This window comes from Musa acuminata, chromosome BXJ1-6 (genome assembly GCF_036884655.1).
Source record: "Musa acuminata AAA Group cultivar baxijiao chromosome BXJ1-6, Cavendish_Baxijiao_AAA, whole genome shotgun sequence".
Lineage (NCBI taxonomy): Eukaryota > Viridiplantae > Streptophyta > Magnoliopsida > Zingiberales > Musaceae > Musa > Musa acuminata.
Window position 1 is genome coordinate 3,239,672 of NC_088332.1, and position 19,777 is coordinate 3,259,448.

General features: G+C 38.8%; 2 protein-coding genes across 5 annotated transcripts; one reads left to right on the forward strand and one right to left on the reverse strand.

The window, feature by feature from the left end:
- Nucleotides 1–2,486: 2,486 nt before the first annotated feature.
- LOC135675652 (auxin response factor 19-like) lies at nt 2,487–10,900 on the reverse strand. 4 transcript variants are annotated; one of them, XM_065186016.1, is made up of 15 exons: nt 10,540–10,900; nt 10,354–10,466; nt 8,579–8,677; nt 8,420–8,476; nt 7,826–7,981; nt 7,651–7,735; nt 7,353–7,443; nt 6,865–7,029; nt 6,628–6,750; nt 6,309–6,384; nt 6,041–6,167; nt 4,004–5,760; nt 3,181–3,368; nt 2,825–3,044; nt 2,487–2,728 (listed from the first exon to the last, which is right to left on the reverse strand). In XM_065186016.1, the coding sequence occupies exons 1-14, from the start codon at nt 10,586–10,588 to the stop codon at nt 2,861–2,863; spliced, it is 3,270 nt and encodes a 1,089-aa protein (XP_065042088.1). In that variant the 5' UTR covers nt 10,589–10,900; the 3' UTR covers nt 2,487–2,728; nt 2,825–2,860. The 4 variants fall into 4 exon arrangements, with proteins under 4 accessions (XP_065042088.1, XP_065042087.1, XP_065042085.1 ...); XM_065186015.1 differs by having other exon boundaries at nt 2,850–3,044; nt 6,032–6,167; XM_065186013.1 differs by having other exon boundaries at nt 6,032–6,167.
- A 6,547-nt stretch (nt 10,901–17,447) lies between these two features.
- On the forward strand, nt 17,448–18,103 carry LOC103986682 (uncharacterized). Its single transcript, XM_009404759.3, has one exon. The coding sequence runs from the start codon at nt 17,551–17,553 to the stop codon at nt 18,013–18,015; it is 465 nt and encodes a 154-aa protein (XP_009403034.2). The 5' UTR covers nt 17,448–17,550; the 3' UTR covers nt 18,016–18,103.
- Nucleotides 18,104–19,777: the final 1,674 nt, after the last annotated feature.

Here is a 19,777-nt window from a genome sequence, read left to right on the forward strand (position 1 = left end):
AATCGATATCACGTAGCTTTCAGATCCGATGATGATATGCTCACATATTAGAAAAAAAGCTTTCTGAATGGTATGGAAAGGTATGCATTATAAATTTGATCTATTGTAATTTGATTTCAGATTTTGATATTAAATTTTTCGATATAACAATAGCATAAGATGTTATATTTACAATTAGTATTAGAGTAATGTTTGTGAAATCAAATACTTTATATCTATTTATTAGCACCTTTCACTTACAAATATATGTTTTGTAATTTTTATTTACTATGCATGAACGATTCACTTGTATTGCTGATCTACTTTTCTATCCACCATCCTATCGCTTACTTGTGGACAATGTGAGGTTCATCGTGCTTGATTGATGGATTATTATCGACAGTTTACTATCGATAATAGTATTGTTAAGGGAGACAATCTTTGGAGGTCGCCAACATAGTCACGAGTAATGGCTACGTACCCAATGGAATCACCATGGGGTGCGATAACCCTACGATGGCTATGTAGCTCCATTGAGAACTGTGGCTACAACAATACCGTTGCAACAACACTTGCTGGTCATTGTCGGTGTCAACTAGATGTTAAAGGTTACGGTTCCCAATAGCTATGTAGCAGGATGCATGGGAATAACCGTGCATTGTGGTGACAATGGGGGTCGCCGATCGATGTGTGTATATAGTTGAAAGTCTATTATAAGGTTAGGCCTATGCCAAATTAGATATTAGTTTTGTAATTGAAATATTGGATAGATATTAAAGTTACTCAAGAATAAAAATAGTAAAAGATTATTAAAATAATAATAAGATATGTAGAAAGAACAAAGGATTATATGCTCATATATGAAATTAGACTAACTTGAAATGATGGTATTTTTTATGTATCGATTCTTTAAATTACCTTGATAATAGGAAGTCCACTTTAAGATTTATATCTATATCAATTGGAGGGGTAATTTATAAAAAAAAATATATAAAATAATATATATTATTATATTACTAATAATAAAAATTAATTTTTTGATATTCTTTGAAGGCACTAATCAAGCTTTGTGACTGTGAAATTTTATTTCATGACTTAGTATGGTCTAACTCAATTACCAAATTATTGGAAATACTTGATGACATATTATAATAGTTTTTTTTTTAAAGAATGATAAATACTATTGTAGCTGTATACATTATGGGGTAAAATATTTGATGGTTAAAGAAAAAGAGTCCAAAAATAATTAATGTTAAGTAAGAACTTGAGTTCTCTTATTAATTGTTTGATCCATTCACTTATGTATTTGAAAGAATATATTCTTATAATTAGATTTATAAACAACTCATAAAAGATATGTTAAAACATGTTTGAGTAGAGATTATAATTGATATTCTTGTTTATTTAAAAATTATTTATTTCTATTATACTATTTATATTTTTGTATGTAGATTGAATATGATAGCAAAATTATCTTTATAAAATAAATTACAAGGGTCATTTTGGATCAGATAGGCTTAATAGTATTGTGGCATATCAAAGAAAGTATGATATTAATTACGTATAATAACTATGACTTGTATTGATCGTTAGACTTAATGTGACATTATATTTATTAGATTTATTGACCTATTTTATAAAATTCTTATGTACATGTAAAATATTTTTTTTAAAATTTTAAAATCTAATTAAATAATTATTTTAAATAAAATTTTATTTTATTTATTATATTTCGAATGTATTTTATATCTTACTAATTAATGGGCTAAGTGGAAGAATGTTATATTATGTAGCACTATTTAATTAAGTAAGATATATTATGGATATTATGAATTCGTTATCGATCGATAGAAAATAAATCTAATTATAGTAAGATTTCTTAGGAGATTGATGGCGATAGAAGGGACTTTCCTAATTACTTATCCTAAGCCCTATGTTCTCGCCTATAAAATAATAAGATCTCATAGTGACTCAAGGTGTAGACATGTATATGTTTAGAGATCACGTATCTTCTCTAATCTCTTATTAGTCACATAAATCGATATCACTACAACTTTCAGATGACAACAGTTCAATCGCATATTAGATAAAAGCTTTTTGAATAATATCGAAAGGTATAAATCGTAAATTTGATCTATTATTATTTGATTTTAAATTTTAACATTAAAATTTTCATATAATAGTAACATAAAAACAATTTTTATACTTACACAAGGCATACCTACATCAAGGTGTGGGTCTCGCTAGTTGACCCATCATTACATCACCGTGATCAACTGTACAAGGGAACCTTTTGAAGGCATTACACACAAGCTCTCACTTTCGATGCACGCGAAACGATTCAACAAGTAAAATAACATCCCGGTTTACCCCACGATGGATGAAAATATTAATATTAACTTCAACTTAGATCTTTTGATCTTGGTACTAAGGGATCATGACAATTGATATTATAATTAAGCCAGAGTACAGTTGCTGGTTTTACCTTTCATCTTTCCACAGCTTAGTTCTAAAACAGTCGATAAACTTCAATTATGGAGCTAATATACATGTACATATTAGATAAAGATTTTGGAAGTCCAACCGGAAATAACTACAACGTATAGATTCCAGCCTCCGTACCACCGCATTTATAGGGAGCAATTTGGCTCACTCTTTACCATGGTCTTCTATGCTCATCTTCCCGACCAAGGTCGATCGAGTGGTCTTGCCATCATTCCGCAGCTGCTCTTTCCGGTCCAGATTCTAACTGGCAATATTAAAGTTATATGAAGGATGACTTTTAAGCTCACATCACTCAGTCAACCCTTATGATACTAGGAGATCAGCAAGAAAGAGGAGGTACCGAGATCGGTTTTGTTGCGCCACACCTTAAACAGAGTCATTCCAAATGATCATATGATCCAGAATTGTGATCACGCTGACCCATCCAGCCATTTCCACCTTCTGAACTGCTGCAGGCTTGTTTTGGGAGGATGTTGTTTCCTAGATCACCAGTCAAGCTCATCTGTTGGACTTCCTGTGGTGATAGTATCTTAATGCACTGTACGCAGTTCACAAATTCCCTGCACATTGACAATCCCATGTCACCCTCGCATGAAAATTCAATGGAAAACCATTTTAGACTCAGATGCTCCCTACATCACTTCTGGAACTTAGTACTCAATGAAAGGAACTACGCATAAAGATGTTACGACTTACTCCCATGGGTCGTCACCAACAAGCAGAACATCTTTCTCATGATCAACGTAGACGAGCTTCCAACCAATTTTCTGCAGATCTTCGAGCTGTCCTATACTGAACATGCGGGCAATATCATGTTTGAGCTCATCATAGCCTGAATAACGAGTAATATCTATTGACCTGCCAACAGCTCCACGCTTGTGAACCTAAAAATGGCACAATTTAGGTTTGCTTTGAGAAAAATGGAAATGATGAACACCAGCTATCACCATGAACAAATTTATAAACATGAAGTAGAAAACATTCAAAATTCTAAATTCATCCGATGGTTTGCTTTATAATCTAGTCATAGAAGTGGTATCATTTAACATATATTTCCAACAAAATCAGGGAAACAACAGGTATTTACATGTCTGTCATTTCACACAAAACCAGAACAACAAAGATCGAGGCTACTACTAGTAGTGCTAATATATGGGACTTTAACCTTAAGCCATATATTTCATAAAGCCTTTTGCACCAAAAGAATAATTTGGAAAACAGTCTTTTGATGTATATGATAAAATATTTCAGATACTCCTAGAAGGTCTTGCTTAAACTTGAAGTAGTTAAATATTAGGTCTTCATCAGTAGGTAGATTTGGCAATCGTTTCTCTTGCTAGAAACTAAAAAGCAGTAGTTCACTTTTGTTTCAAGGTGCTAAGAAGAATTAATTGTGAAATATATTTGAACCAAGCAGAGTAGGATGGATCAAAATTTCCCATTCGACTATGGAGGTATAATAATTAGCTTCCCACTTGACAGCAATGATATCATAGCATGTGTATGTGAAACCACAAACCTTGGTGTAAGTCCGCATTCGCTGAAGAGGTGGTGCAGGTGCCCAGCAACTTGCATTTAATAAGCTATTCTCATTGATTGTCGAATCAATAGAATTGAAAGCCAGGTCCGGAACGCCAAATGAATGAGAGACCAGTGAAGACGATAGCTCTTGATGAACATCGTTTGAGATATTGTAGTTTGAGATCATATTTCCGGGAATGTGATTCTGGTACTTCTCTGAAGCAATGCTAGTCGCTAGTGATGCATCAGTTGCAATAGCTATGCCCAATGGTCCATCAACGTTGACCCCCATAAGGGCACTGCTCCTTGGATCTGTGCCTTGGACATCATCATCCGGAGGGATATCTCTAAGCATCGATGGCTGGTTGAAAGATGTTAATGGGAAGGTTCCAGTCTGAGAAAGACAAACCGAAGTAGCTGAAGAAGTAGTGTCCAGGTAATCCAGCTGTACGGCGTCGTTAATGTAAGCTTGAGGATCCACAGCTCCCTGAGATTGCACCTTGGAAATTGGCACCGAGGGTTTCAGGTCCTGTACAGCTTTAGGCAGCTCCTTAGCTATGTTAAGGTTTGCAACTGAAGCTTCAAAGGAGCTTGGACTGAGCATAGTAACTAGTTGATTCTTTTCTGTCGACACAGGGTTGCGCAGACGAGTCCAATTTAAAGTTGACTGAGGAAGAACAACACCATTGTTTGCTGAAGGTGATGTAGAGCAAGATGGGATGTCATCTGTAACCACCGAGTGTGCACCTCCAGTAGCTAACAAAGAGCTACCATTAGCCAAGATCGGATTGATTGCTGAAGTTGCAGGGAAAGTTATTCCAGGCAAGTCGGCTAGTAGAACTTGCTGCTGCTGAAGCTTCTGCTGTGACTGGGTCTGCAAGGATTGCGGCAGCTGGACACCCGGTGAAGTCATCTTTGCACCTTGTCGAGGGGTAACATGTGGCTGAGCCAATGAACGGGGGGAGTCCAAAAGTTGCTGTGATACTTCAAGCAGCGTCTTCTGCTGGTCTTGAATTTGATGTAATTGGGTTTCCTGGACTTTTGGTTGTGACAATAATGAGGGTTGCTGCTGTAGCTTCTGCACGAGCTGAAACTGAATTCGAGGATCAGACACTTGTAATTGCTTGTTTGGTTGGTTTGCGATATCGACAGGTATCCTACTCTGCTGCTGCTGGAGTGGAACTGGTTGCTCAGGTCTTTGTGGCTGGGTTTGCAGGAGGCTGGTTTGTAATACCTGGGGGTTCTGAATCACCGGACATTGCTGTTGAACTGAAGGTTGGACAAGTGACTGAGATTGAAGAAGACTGGCCTGGTTTTGGGTCAAAGGAGATGCTTGGTTGAGCATGTGTTGCCTCTGCTGTAGACTGAAATCTTGAACTTGCTGCTGTGGTCTGCTAACAACACTGGATTGGTTCAGAGAGCCGGATAATTTAGGTAATTGGTCGACTTGGGATTGCCGAGGCAATCCAAGAGCACCAAAATGTATATTATTCTGCTGCAAAATCTGAGCCTGCAGATGCCTTGAGAAGTCACTCGATCCAAGGTTTTGTACAACAGGTCCACTCAAGGAGCGCAGGCATTCATTCTGCATGGCTGAGTTAGCTAGTGAGGGATTCTGCTGCATACTCATCCATTGAGCTAAGCTTAGACCAGGCATTATAGCATTCTGAGATTGAGAATCCTTTATGCAGATCTCCTCGTTAAGCCAAGGGATTGCCCTCTTAAAAAGATTTTCCATTTCTGATGACTCATCGTCTGCAAAATTAGCAGTTAAATCAGTATTCTAGCTATTTCATAACACAAACTATAGATATGAAATTGCAGTTTCTCTACTACTGTCCTTTCTTTTTCAACTAAATCCAAACATAAAAATCCAGTGTTCACCCCTCCCCAACCAAAATAGTTTTATGAAACTTTTTTGCAAATTTATTCTGTAGAGTAGTTCGATTCAAGCTTGCTGAAAATTCTCTGATGATTTAGTTCACTCGTATACAATTTTTATTAATATTTTTCTCTCTATAAATACCTGGAATACCTGGTTGTCTAGGACGCTTCCGAAAAAATGGTGGAGGGCAGATAAAGAAAGGTGCTGCAATGGGCTCAATGTTCCATATGGACACCCTACTGGGCCTCTCACCAGCTGCGCACTCATCCCACCCCACCTGTTGGATCAATAAAGCATTGTCAGAAAGAAACAAAATTGGAGGAAAAAAAGTCATTGGATTCATCAAGTAAAATGAACTTGTGAATGATATTACTCATTGAGCTTTAAAGAAATTGCTTAATTGAAAATGAAAATCAACCTTCAAATTACGCCATTGTGAGTTCTTCCACCTAACAACATCCAGATCACTTATCTCTGTGATTGTACCCATGTACCTGCAAGGTTTAGGAAGTAACTACTCTGCAAAGCTAGTTAAGTTGATGAGACCTCGCCACAAAGTGGTGTAGATGTAAAAGGTCAAGTTCATGAGGGAATCGGTCCTCAATTAAGTACCAGAAAATAAATATAATTTTCTTTAGTGGAGTATTATAGAATTAAAACGAGATGTCCATTTGGTTGCAGTCATCATGTATCAAAAGTGGTTAACATGACATAATCAGATAGTAGTAGTATAATACCTCCTTGTTCCTGATTCTTCAGTTTCGAACATCATGCGGAAGCGCATGCCAAGAGATACTTGATTGCTGTATATTGCCTTCTGGTACTTAGCAAAAGGAATGACAAATTCTGAAGGACTAGTCCTGCAGATAAAAAGGTGAGCAAAGCCATAGTAAATAGTTTAGAAAAGATGCAGTTAAACTATCGAAGATAAGCCTTGCCCGACACTAGACAAATAAAGAAATTAAAATTAAAACCTTGGATTATAGAATACAGTGAAGGGACTATTATTCGCAGCAGCATGAGCTGCTGCAGCAAGAATTCCAATATGCATGCTGTCACTCGACAGGACTGATGATGATAGGTTAGTAGGTTGCCTGTTAGCACGTCTGATGCCTAAAAGTAGTTGTTGTTTCTCATCCCTGCTCACAAAGACGACAAAAGAAAGCACATTAGGTTTATAGAGCAATGACAAATTTAGAGTCCACTATGAAAAAGAATGTAGAACTCAGAGAAAATGAATGATGAAAAGTGGGGAAATAGCAAGAATAAAATGAAAGAAATATAAGAAATCCTGTGTTTACAAGTGAAGAAGGAAAAACATGAAAGGACTGATCATTAGCTATTTAGGACTGTAACTAATTACCGACGAACCTACGTGCTTTACAGCTTACATAAACAAGAAAAAAATTGGGTTTGAATTTTTGCTTCGTAAGAGAAACTACTCGAAGGAAAACCATTGTACCTAATAAATAGGACGGAATCACCAGCAAAGAGCCTCTTTCCACTCACAAATAGGCTCCAACCAGTTGTAAGTAAGTGCCTTTTTGGCTGACCTGATATCACACGTAGACAAGATAATAGTATCAAAAAGGCATAGTAGAAGAAGAAATATACGAGTAAATGAATTAAAAAGAATCAATGAGAAAGTAGGCAAACTTCAGCAGGTAATCAAATTGTTTCGTTGACAAGAAAAGATGATTAGACTCAAAACACCAATAAAGAACTTCTAACATATCATTCCAATTGACTTAATTGCTTACCTCGATAGATATGGCGGAAGGTCCATAGATTGTCATGCAAGTCTCTGGCCTGCAATTCTTGAGCAGGTGGCTGCATCGAGAAATCCTAAGTCATGCAAAATTGACGTTTGTTAAACAACTGCCATCATCTTGAATCATATGCAGAGGGTTGTGGGTAACAATAAAAGTTGCATACAAGTGGCGGAAAAATCTTTTCTGCAGCACGACGAGGAACAGAGAAACCTCCATGAGTGCTTGTATCACTTGCGGTAAGTGTTTTACAAAAGAATTCTGTCTGAGGCCTTGTCTGTTTCAAAGCTAGATCTGATGTCTGCAATGCCTCTTTATCATACTGGAGAGCACAAACAAATAACATTGTTGAGACTTGAGAATACACCCATAAATTTGTAGTGCAGGATGCATTGCCAAATAGAAACAGGTATCATTCATTATTCTAGATAGACCAAAAGCATTAAGCACACCTATGACTGAAATTTGCATTCCAAATTCAACACTAGAGCAAATTTCTTATATCGATAGAGAAAGATCTCCCACAACATAATTATTTTAATTAGCACATCTAGCATTAGATAATTGGTGCACTGAGCAAACAGACTGGTTCATTGTCGGATATAGTGACGTGGACATAGTGATGACAGAGGAAACCAGTCATAATAATGTTCTGAGCACCTCAAAGTTCAATTATCAGCTTGCTATATACATTGAGTTACATGGTGAAGGATAATTGAAGCATCTATTGAGAAAGAAAACAACAATGACATTCACTCACCGTATTAACTGGCTGGAGGGTGATTTGAGCATAGACCTCATCTGTATCTGGATCTGCCTAAAACATTTTTTAACATAAAAGAACGTCAAAGGTGATCAATGAATGTGCTTATATGTTATCATCTATAGAGAACAAGACAAAGAAAAAGGTGAAACATACATGCAGAGTAACATTGTGAAGAAGGCATATCAACTTCGAAGGAAGATTTGGGTAGTTTGGAATGTGAGCATCAATGTCCTTTTGCATGGAAGCTGCAACCTGATGGTTAAAAATGATATTATATTCTGCACATAGTTGGCAAAAATATTTTGTTGACAATCATCAATACAAAAATTAGAACTCTTATCTTGTTTCCAGAAGCAATGATGTCTCAAGCAACATAATTATAAATGGTTCATTTACCAATACACCATGGTAGATCCTATACCTAAAAGAGCATAGGAAGAGAAGTAGGCGTGCTTTATTTTCAGTTTTCCTTGATGTCAATCGAACTTAATATAACTTAGCAAGAAAATTACGACTTTAACAAATAATATTCAGCTTGAAAGAGGCTGCAAGTGCCAACACCAAGACCAAAACACTTCCATTAGTGGTAGGAAAGTGATGTATCACAAGTATCCAGTTTCAAACAAAATATAACAATTATATTTTCGTTTGGTAGTCAAGTAGAAGCAGAAGCAACTAGAATACTGAGAGAAAATGAACTTTTAATTTTCTCTCAGTAGTTGTTACATGTCAGACTTTGTAGAGAAAAAAGTTATGATATGTAGAACTGGCACTTGTGGCATTGGAAATAACTAATTGAGAGTACAGAATAATTCTATAAAAAAAGCTTTAGGAAAGACACAACATGATGTTGTCAACCAGTACAGCTAAGCACAGGAGGCTACTGAACAGTCATAACGAGTGTCTCCTCCATAGTAAATGATTCATAGAGTTGATCTTTGTGGACCATAAGTGATACATGTAATACGCTCTTGAGATGTATTCCTTACTATATGACAACAAAACTTATGCATCATTGGTTGGATTTCAGCAACCAGGACTCCATGAAGACAAGGGTAATCACGCAAATCTTCATCCTCCTAAATAGAAAGTAATTCCTAGGTGGGCTACCTGACAGGAAACCCACCGTAAGGAATTAGAGAGACACATGCTAGATCTTCATTCTGACGAAACAGAAACTGAAGCCAAATCTTCTTTCTAGGTCTCCAAGGACCAAGAAATGGCTTCAGCTTACATTGTTTGAGACACTATTTAGATGAGGAAAGCTGCCAAATAATTACCATATGTGAAACCCAGTTCATTTTGCTTGTCCTTAGACCTACTCATTTTATTAGCACCTAAATAACAAAAGCAAAGTGGAAGAAAAGGTGCTTAAATGATTTGTAAAGCATAGGAAAAGAACTAATCATATGAACAAAAAGAAGGAAACAGGAGATGAAGGTACATCTCATTGTCTACATGCTTTATTTTAGGCAAACTGGTCGAACTACCCAAATACAATTACGCAACATAGTAAAGTAATAGTAAAGGAGAATATTGCATTTCAACTGAAAAGGACTGGGGAATAGGAAAAAGATCGATGAAAGAAGCCAGTTAGCTGAGTTGGTTCTTTGTACTCTACTTTGTTTGCATTCAGGTAATAAAATTCTCTCTTACTTACCAAAAGAAATAAAGAGAAGAGAAGCTCTGAGAAAGCTCTGTTGAAAAAGATGTTGCGGAGAACAAAGAAAGAGAAAAGAGAATGCAAAGGAGTGAGTTTTTTTCTTTTCCTTTAATAAGATTAAAATATAAGCTTCCAGCTAACGAAAGAAGAGAAAACTTTCCATGCCTCCTAGGATTCCCAGCACCCAGAAAGCAACCAAGATGAATAACCCGTCCGAAGCTAAAGAAAGCAGAGATCGATGGTAAACCCTTGTGTTCTGCATTACCTGCTCGCTGTGGCCTTGGGGAAAGTAGACAACGAGGCTCCCCACCGGCGGGAGGGCTACCAGCGGTCCGGCGCACGCGTGCCATAGCTCCTTGTTGATCGTCGTCCTCTCCCCTGCCACCACCATTGCCACAAGAGTGAGCTCGACGAGCAACCCCAACCCTCATGAGGGCGGGAGCAAACTCACCTTCACAAGGGTTCCCCGCCGACGCGCCGTTCACGGGACCAATCATCATCCAAGCTGCAGAGAACTCGACCGCGGCCGACGATGACGCCACTCACCCTTCGGCCACCCCTTCCCGCCGCGTCATGGTCACAATAACCGACGCCTCAGCCTCCTACCGCTCGACGAGACGGAGGACTACGGAAGGATAGCTAAGTGAGAGAGAGAGGGTGGGGAATCGAGCACCGCCTGGGACGGGATCCGATCTCCCGGATTCCGGCACGCTAGGCCGGTGTGCCGGCAGCCGGGAGAAGAAGGAGACCTGAATGGGGAGGCAACCGGCGAGGGATTCGGCCGCGCGAGCGGTCTCCCGGCACTCCACGGACCAAATAAGAAGTGCAGACGAGAGAAGGAAAAGAGAGCTCTCTAAGTAATATAGAAAAAGGGGTAAATGTCAAATTTATCATTTATTCCCTGTAATCGTTCATATTCTCTTTTTAAGTCCCCTATTTAATAAAATATAATATCCACACACAAAACTATTTACAAATTATATATATATATATATATATATATATATATATATATCCCATAAATAACTTTGAGATGATTGATATGTGAATCACATGAAAGAAAATTACATATACAAAATATTTCACGAATATTTTATTTTTGTAAGGGCGTGTATGACATTTTAATTCTGGGACGGTGGTAATTTTAGTCTAACGAGGGGCTTGTAACAAAATTTGGCTGCAAACGGCGACGGGTAACCACCTACTCCCACCCGCTTTGTATGGGCTTCGGAGCCCGTTCGGACGGAATTGCCCCTCTCACTGAATCATGCAATCCTGCGGTCCACAGCGCACCGGCCAGATATAATCGCATCCTGCCACGTGTGAACACAAGAGTGGGAACCCTCTTGAGGCGGCTCTCCGGTCTTTTTATTTTATTTTACTAAAAATTATAAATCATTTTCTGGGTTGAAATTTATTTTTCCTTATTTATATTTCCTTAATAATTTTTTATATATATTTTAAATTTATTTTTTAAGTGATTGTTGATGGTACGACGAGAATATAATGATTAATTAAAAAACGTGACTAGTAGTCTGGAAACGGATCGTACACAAAATAACATCCACCTCGATTTGTCTCCAAGTTCGATGTTTTCATGGGAGATTATTTCTTTAAAGAATATAATTTTCAAGTAAAAGAATATTATGATACATAATCTTGGCAACGTTCACCGATGTAAAAATCCCAAAATGGACGTATACGTCCGAGCTCACCTGTACCCTACTCCGGTAACAAGGGAATAATTTGGCAACCATCGGAGGGGTAAAAGAGTCAAATCGCACCACCGCCGCTACGAACGCTTGCGTTCCGACGTCACGTGCCATATTCGTCCGGCACGACCCCGGCCCTCACGGAAAAGAAATGGCAGGCACGCGCTAATCCACGGTTACTATGCCGCTAAGCCGGTGGTTAAGCAAAACCCCACCTATAATGCGATTGGCGCTTAGTTAATTACGGCGCACCTCAGCTCTGTGCCCCGTGACGTGGCATGGAAGCGGGCCCGTTCCCTTTTTTTTTTTTTTGTATTATGAGAGGAAAATTATCCGAACTAATTATTTTAATATTATCTCGGAGCACGAGGGTGGGCCCCGGCCGTGTCCCGCGTCGGAAAGCTACGTGGTGGACCCGAGCGGTTGAATCAGACGTGGAAGATTCGACGGCCGTGATGGGGTCACCTCGGGTTCGCGGCCCACGCGTGCTCTTGTGGTCCTCGCGTGGGCCGGGTTGGGAAATAAGCCGGCTCCGGTCATCATATCGGCTTAGCGAAATGAATTGTTTTGGGTTTCGTTTCGTTTCACGTGGAGGAACCGACGGCCGTGATGCGGTCAGTACTCCTCGGGTTCGCGGACCGCGCGTGCCCTCTGTTCCACGCGCGGGCCGTGTTTCGAAATAAGCCGGCTCCGGTCGTCATCGGCTAAAAAGCCGGTCCAATCTGGCTTCCAGAGAACGACGATGTCAATACGTATTGATAACGACCGATTAAGCATCGGAATCATAAAAAAGACCAATTAAGCATCGGAATAATTATCGTACAAAAGCCACCTAATATTTGGACACAAGAATGTGCAACTACAAAGAGAATAAACATATTTTTGAATTATTTTATTTGAGTTGGATTTGACCATGCGCAACAATCTCATGAGAAGTCTGTATGAGTCCAGCGACCACCCATCGAATGACTACCTCCTATTGGATGCTGTCATGGGCCCCACCAGCGGTTTCCGTTGGCTTAGTAATCAAGGTAACGAGGTTGACGGCTGCAAACCCACCAATTACAGAATCCCACAGCAAGCCTATGATGGGACCCGCAACCTGTGACTGGTGCGCGTGGAGGCAAGCCAGTGGGTAGACGTCTGCGTCAGCAAGAATTCCGCCGTCATTGACGGAACACGGTTGAGGCGGCGACGGAAAGAACATGTAAACGAAGACCAATCGAAATCAGCCACGTCACGAAGCGACGCCATTTTCCTCGGGCGCATCCCATCACAAAGATTCTACCATCCTTTCATCATTAATTCCTCATCACTTCGACTCAATTTCTTTTATTTTAATCAATCAACACAGATATGATTGCCATTAATTTGTTTCCTGTAGGCTTGTCGACTATGAATTTATCACAAATTATTCTCAATTGTTTTTATTTTTTGTACAAAAAAAAATACTTAAACTTGTCTATGAATTAAGTATATTAATAGAACATTATGGAAATAACAATGTGTTAACAATTTTGCTGAAAAGGGAGATAATCACTTATGTGGTGAGACCAAATCATCCAAAAACATAATGTCATGGCTTGGAGATATAATGACTAATGTGGTGGAATCTACAAAAAAAAAAAAAAAGTTCATGTTATCATGTGTTCATTCTCATTCTTTTATGCCAACTTGATTAATATAATGAGTCCTTTTTAATGGTACTATTTGGAGATTATCTTTCTCTTTTGTTTTTTTCTTTCCTAGTTGTATCCTACGAATCAATCTTTCATATTATATAAGTATTATTGTCCTCCATCCCACAATTTACATTGTTTTTTTTTAAATTAATTCCATGTTGGGAATTAATTAGCTACACATCCTTGATCTCGCCCTCCTCCAAATAATTGTATCTGAATTCAAGGCATAAGAGGGGGATTTGTTGTTGAATTGAATTGTCATTTGACTTGCAATGTATATCTTCATATATAATGGATTTGGTTAGAAGGTGTTGTTTTTATATGGCATATGATTAGGTGTCCTAAGTAGCAACACATGTCTTCAGTTTGCTACGATCATAATGCTAGTCATCTCACCATAAATTTATTGCACCAAGATAAAAATTTAAAGCTCTTATTTTGAATGAAATAATTTGGAAAAGGAGGCACAAACGAGGTAAGAGAAGACATGTAAAGATATATAAGGATAATCTAATCAATGCGAATTTAGAAAAAAATTGATTCTAAAAAATAATTTTTTAGTAGAATTTCAACGGGTCTAACGAACTCTTCTTCAAATCAAAATTTTATTCCAATTGAAAATTTCGATGCTCTACGTCACATTCTATAAATCGTTGATATCGTTTAATAAAACTCCACGATATAATCATCCCGATAGTTAGATTTTCATTTAGGAGTCATAATATTTATTGACTGATATAATTTTTTCTATCAAAAGTATCTTTGTGATCTATTTGATTATGCATTATTGATATTCAGAAAGGATAAATTAGTTTTCAAGTTAAATAAATTATTTTTAAATCATATAGATAGATGCTAAGATTTATAATGTAAGGAGTAAATGAAGTTGTGATTGTACTCATGTGAGTTTGAGCCTTCACCTACCACGGCTGCTCTCTCTCTCTCTCTCTCTCTCTATATGGGGAACCACACCAAAACATCCAATGGTCCATTAGTACTTCCTAGTAGGAGAGATGCTGCTGGCTTCTTTGGCATGGCTTGTGAATTGTAGACATGGCAGTGTAGGAGTGTAAATGTATGGTGTTGTTTGGGGATGAGACATGATTGATTGAGAGAAGGTGATGGGAGTGGATGGGAACCCACCGTGGCCTCTAGTAGCAGACATCTTTATGCAGCTTGTTGTGCTTTTGGGAGACACTCATCTACCTCAGCACCTGCATTCAAGCAGCAGCATGGCATGAGCTTATCAGTCTTGGAAGATGAGCCTTTGCTCTTGAGTTAAACCATGGTTTGGAATATTCTCCTGGAGCAGCAGTGCTTGGTAAGATGATAGAAGATACAACATTGTCTTTAACCCTAAAGAAACTGTTCCTCACAAGTGGCTAAACTTGCTGATTTAGATGATGAAAGATTAAAAAGAAAATACAAAGATACATCAAGGACTGTAACAAAGTATCTCTCTCTAAAAAGAGAAGAAACTGAGGCTTTACTGCATGTGATATCGTATTATAAAACTAAATAGGCTAGAAAACAGCCCCCCCCCCCTCCCTCTCTCTTTCTCTCTCTTTCAAAAAGAAAGAAGAATAAAGGAAGTAAGATTTTGCTGCTCTGATACTGAGGTTTTACTGCATGTGAGTGAGTAGCTTCAGCCAGTGATAAACCATCAAATGTGTGACTTTTGTAGCTCATTTGATGCTTTGACATTGTTTTAACTGATTGATGACAAGCACTAGGATGAGAGTCATAGAAATCAAGATGCAGCACACAAGCTGCATGGTTTATCTATATGCCAAACAAACAAGTCATTAATTTTAGTTGCAAGCAGCAGTAGTTTTAGCTACCAATGTTTCCTCCAAAGAAAAAGGGAGAGAAAGTCTCCACCATGTGATTGCAACAACAGCATCACATTTCAACATCGACCTCCAGAATTAACTCTATATAGTAGCAGCATAAACTGATAACCTAGTTCATCCAACAGACATGCTTCTCATCTCCTTTGGTTGGCCTTGTAGGTGACATCTCAGAGGTACATGTCTCCTCATGTGAAACCTTCTCATTACTATTCTTCAGGTTGGAGAACAACCCCTTGAACTTGGAAGAATGTGACCAGATGCGGACAGGGAAGAAGGCCTTCTCCTTACCATGCATACTTACCTGCAGATAGATCAAATAAAAGTGAAAAAGTGAGGCCCTCCTGTACTAATTGTGTATGATGGAGATTGGAGTCCCAATGAGCTCATTGGGTCCTTCAAAACTTTCTCATCATATCAGTTCAGTACTGGAGGCAGTGGAGGTGAGCAACTCCATAACCTTAGACTTCAAACTGTTAATTACTGGACCTCACTACATGAATGGTGATTGAATGCACACAAAGGTGGGAGAGGAGGGATTCCACTTTATGATCCATCAACATCGCATCAAAGAAAGGAGTGGATTTGTGATCCACTCACTTTGTGCAAATTGTGCTATTGCCTATCAACAAAGATCAAATCGCATGCTATTGTTTAGCTCAAGTTGATACTGCACCAATCACTCCATCACACTGTTGATTACTTATCATCCTCCTATGATCAACCACATCTGTAGACCATCTTTTCCCATATGTTGATTGGGCCATAGAGTTGATCTCAGAGACTCAGGCAACTAAATGGTTTTTCATTTCAGCATCCATTAATTAGATTGATGTTGTGTTGACATGATTTAGGTGCGGTAGGGTAAGCTTATCTCTTAGACTTAGCCCGGAGGCTAGTCTTAATATTCTAATGAAAATAAGTTGTCAACTCGAGTGCACGATACAATTCTATGCCGTCACGATGAGCTGTCATGGTCAACGATATAAACATGCACGTGGAACAGATGGCACTGCCAACAGTGACAGCTGACTTGGCAATATATGCATCGTTGGAGGTGTGCACCCCAAATCTCATGGATTCACTTTGATGGCTACACTAGAAATGGACAGGTAGGGTTTGTCATCGGCATATCCTCGAGAGTGAGAGGGTGAGTGAGATGCCCACTTCTATTAGAAAAAGAACCTCTTGTCTCTGTCATTGGGCTTTAAAAGATCTCAAACATGCATCATGTGTTGTTTGGAATGGCCTTTTTGGCTCAAAGGAGTTGTTCTCACTGTATATTGGAAGGATGAGAGAAAGTCATGCTACAAGGAGTGAGTGCATGGTTGAGACCAAAATGTGTATTTTGATAAATCAAAACACAATATGAGATTTGATATAATTTTATGTTATTTGTGAATGACCTAATATAATTCTTCATTTTTTTTCATTAACTCTTGGGATGCGGTATTAAAATATTATTCAATTAGAGGGGGTCAATAATCTTGTGTGATCATAAGAAAATCTTGAGATTAAATTTTTTATAAAGTAATTATTATACATATAATATTTTATAAATATAAGTACTGAAGATTTATAAAATATATAAAGATAAACTAGATCGCAAAGAATACGATTCAACTATGAGGACCACTCTTCTCTTAAGACTGATAAAAATATTACTCATATAATAAAAAAAAGATGATTAATATGATGAGGGGGTGTCAAACCTCTTATGTAATTATCAGATAATATTGAAATAAAAAATATTTTATTAAGGTGACCTACATATGCAATATTTAGAAGGGGGTCAAATTGGCAGCAGAGAGCTAAAGAAAAGTAGAAGAATACTTTTATAGAGTCTATAAATAAAAAAATAAATATTTTTAATCTAATTTAAAATATGACTTTTTATAAAAAAGTTATGACTTTACAACTTTGGTAGATAAAGTTTACACCTGTCAGCCAAGGTGAGTCATCAAACAAGTACATGTTATGGGCCTATCCCTTCATTTATTGGACGTAGCCCAACAAGCATTTATGGTGTAGCGGGTCCGGCCCATGAAAAATCTATATAAGGCCCATATCTCTCTCTCCGTCACATCCGGTCACCATCCGCCGGACAACGTTAAAGAGCCATTTCGTCAAACATCTCTCACGCATCAAACCCTCTTAAACCCTATCTGTCCCTTCGTCTTCTTTTCATCTTTTCTACTATCTCTTCCCCCAGATAGCTATGCAGCAGCCCCCGACTCCCAACGCTGCGCTCCCCCCAAACCCTTTCCCGTCCCCTCCCCCTCTCAATGCCGGCTCCAGTCCCGGCAGCGTCACCACCACCAAGAAGAGTAAGCGGCGCCAGCCTCCGGGCCCCGAAGAAGTTCTCGCCCACTACGAGTCGCAGGGGCTCAGCCCCCGCGAGGCGTCCCTCCGGGCCATCCGCGAGCTCCAGGCCATCCTCTTCAGGTACGCCGCCAAGAAGGAGCGCTTCGCGGCCGACTCCCCCCGCAAGCTCGATGGCGTCAACACCCGCCTCGCCGTTCTGGAGATGAAGCTCGACTCCAAGCCCGGCTTCCCTGAGTCGCTCGCCATCGGGGTCGCCTCTGGCGCTATCGTCTCAGCTATCCCTCATGTCCTCGGCGGGCTCCGTGGCATATGGGACTCGGTCTGGTCCGCCACCAAGGGCTCTCCTCCCTCACCGTAACTGCTGCTATGCCCTTTCTTTTAATTAATCCTGTTCTGGTTGGAATATTTCTGCAATTTTAATTTTACCTTCACTGTTAAATGTGTCATTATTTCTCCTCATCAACTATTACTTTTCAAATGTTTAAGCACAAATTGGTAGAAATTAAGAAAAGACAGAATCACGAAAGAGAGTTCTCTATCATGTCGAAACATTGTTCTTATAGCCTCCTAAAGTGTATTACGAAGACATTACTTTTAGTATGGGAAGTTTTAATCAGCAGGAGGCAACACTTGGTGGACACCTTAATAACTTTTGACATAATTTATGTGATTCAAAAGTGTTGGGTTAACCAAACCATATGAAAGATCAAGGGATGGATCAGCTATGAACTATTGCATTGTAGGCTATTTGTTGTTTTGTCAGTTCTGCAAGTTGGACAATCTGGGTGTGCAGGAAGGGCTATGGTAGCTTCATCATCCACCAAAGTGTTATATGAGAAAGAGCAGAACTCCATCCATGAGCTTTCTGGTCTAAGGCTATTGTTTCAGAAAGTGTTGGTTGGTCCAGCCAACATAACATAATAGTGGCTTTAGCCTCCATCCTGTTGGTGTAGCACTGCTGTGGTGTACCTTGAAATGCAATTCTTGTTATCCGATCTTGGTTGGACAACTAATATATTAACTTAATGAGCTTGAACAATCAACCTACTTAAGTCCAAATTAATAATAATGCACTCTTCAGACCTTTGTAAGTCGACCTAGGTCTTTGTTCACTTCTGATGTGCGACTAAACTTGGGTGTTATAGTCTCATCCACTTAAGAGCTTGATATTCTCGTCAAGGCTCCACATAACATATCAATCCCTAACATAACATAGTGCAATGGTGGTTCCATGCCATGACGTACCTTCTATGCCCTCTAGCCTTGTTTACAGGTAGTTGTTTCCTACTCGAACGTCTCACCACACCCAATATTACGTCGGCTCTCATATTAGTCATGCTCGTCGAATAACTGACCTATTAACTTTTTAGACTTGAACTATGGATTTAGAATGTTTAGATCCAAGCTCTTATAAGTCAATCTAAGTCTTTGTCTTAGCCCACTTCTGATATGGGACTTGGGTGTTTGAACTCTACACTAAAAGCAAACTGAATCTTTTGCTTGAGGGAGGCCTACTTATGAATAAAATGGTGCAAGATAAGTTAGAGATTGCCAGCATACCAATAGTTTCGAGGCTGACTGATGTATTGCTCTGTAGCTATTTGCAGCTACCCTTTGCTATTATTCAGCATGCTGCCGAAATTTGGGATGACAGATCGACAAAATGCAGCACTATAGAAGTAAAATTGTGTGGAATTTTTTTAGGCAAAATAGTTTAGTATAAGAAGTGCACGAGATTCTTGAGAATGACACAGGGAATGGTGGTGCCAGGTGTGGATTTGTTTCCTCAGTGAACTCCAAAGCATTATTTTCTTTTTTTCATTTTATGGTTAGCATTGCAAGGGTGGTAACTTACTCAGGACAAATTTGTAAACAGAGGAATTCTAAATCAGTCTAAACACAATTTCAGCCAAGACTTGCCTGAGGATGCATCACATCTTATTCGGAGTGCAGAATGACAAGTAAAATATGTCAAGTGCTGCTTATCAATGCTAATTTCAACAGGAATGTTGCATGCCATGTGCAAGAAGCTGAGCAGCTTCTGAATAATTGGATAGACTCTGAATGCAGTTTTGACATATAATCCACTTGCAGAAGCACTGTGTTGTGTTTGGTTTCAA

What these genes read in the sequence shown, in the direction of transcription:
- LOC103986682 (XM_009404759.3), top strand. Translation starts at nt 17,551, where the DNA reads ATGCAGCAGCCCCCGACTCCCAACGCTGCGCTCCCCCCAAACCCTTTC.
- LOC135675652 (XM_065186015.1), bottom strand. Translation starts at nt 10,588, where the DNA reads ATGATGATTGGTCCCGTGAACGGCGCGTCGGCGGGGAACCCTTGTGAA. An exon ending in AAAAGATTTTTCCGCCACTT is followed by an intron (nt 7,736 to 7,825) that starts GTATGCAACTTT and finishes TGCATGACTTAG; the next exon opens with GATTTCTCGATGCAGCCACC. An exon ending in CTTCCGCCATATCTATCGAG is followed by an intron (nt 7,444 to 7,650) that starts GTAAGCAATTAA and finishes GTGTGATATCAG; the next exon opens with GTCAGCCAAAAAGGCACTTA.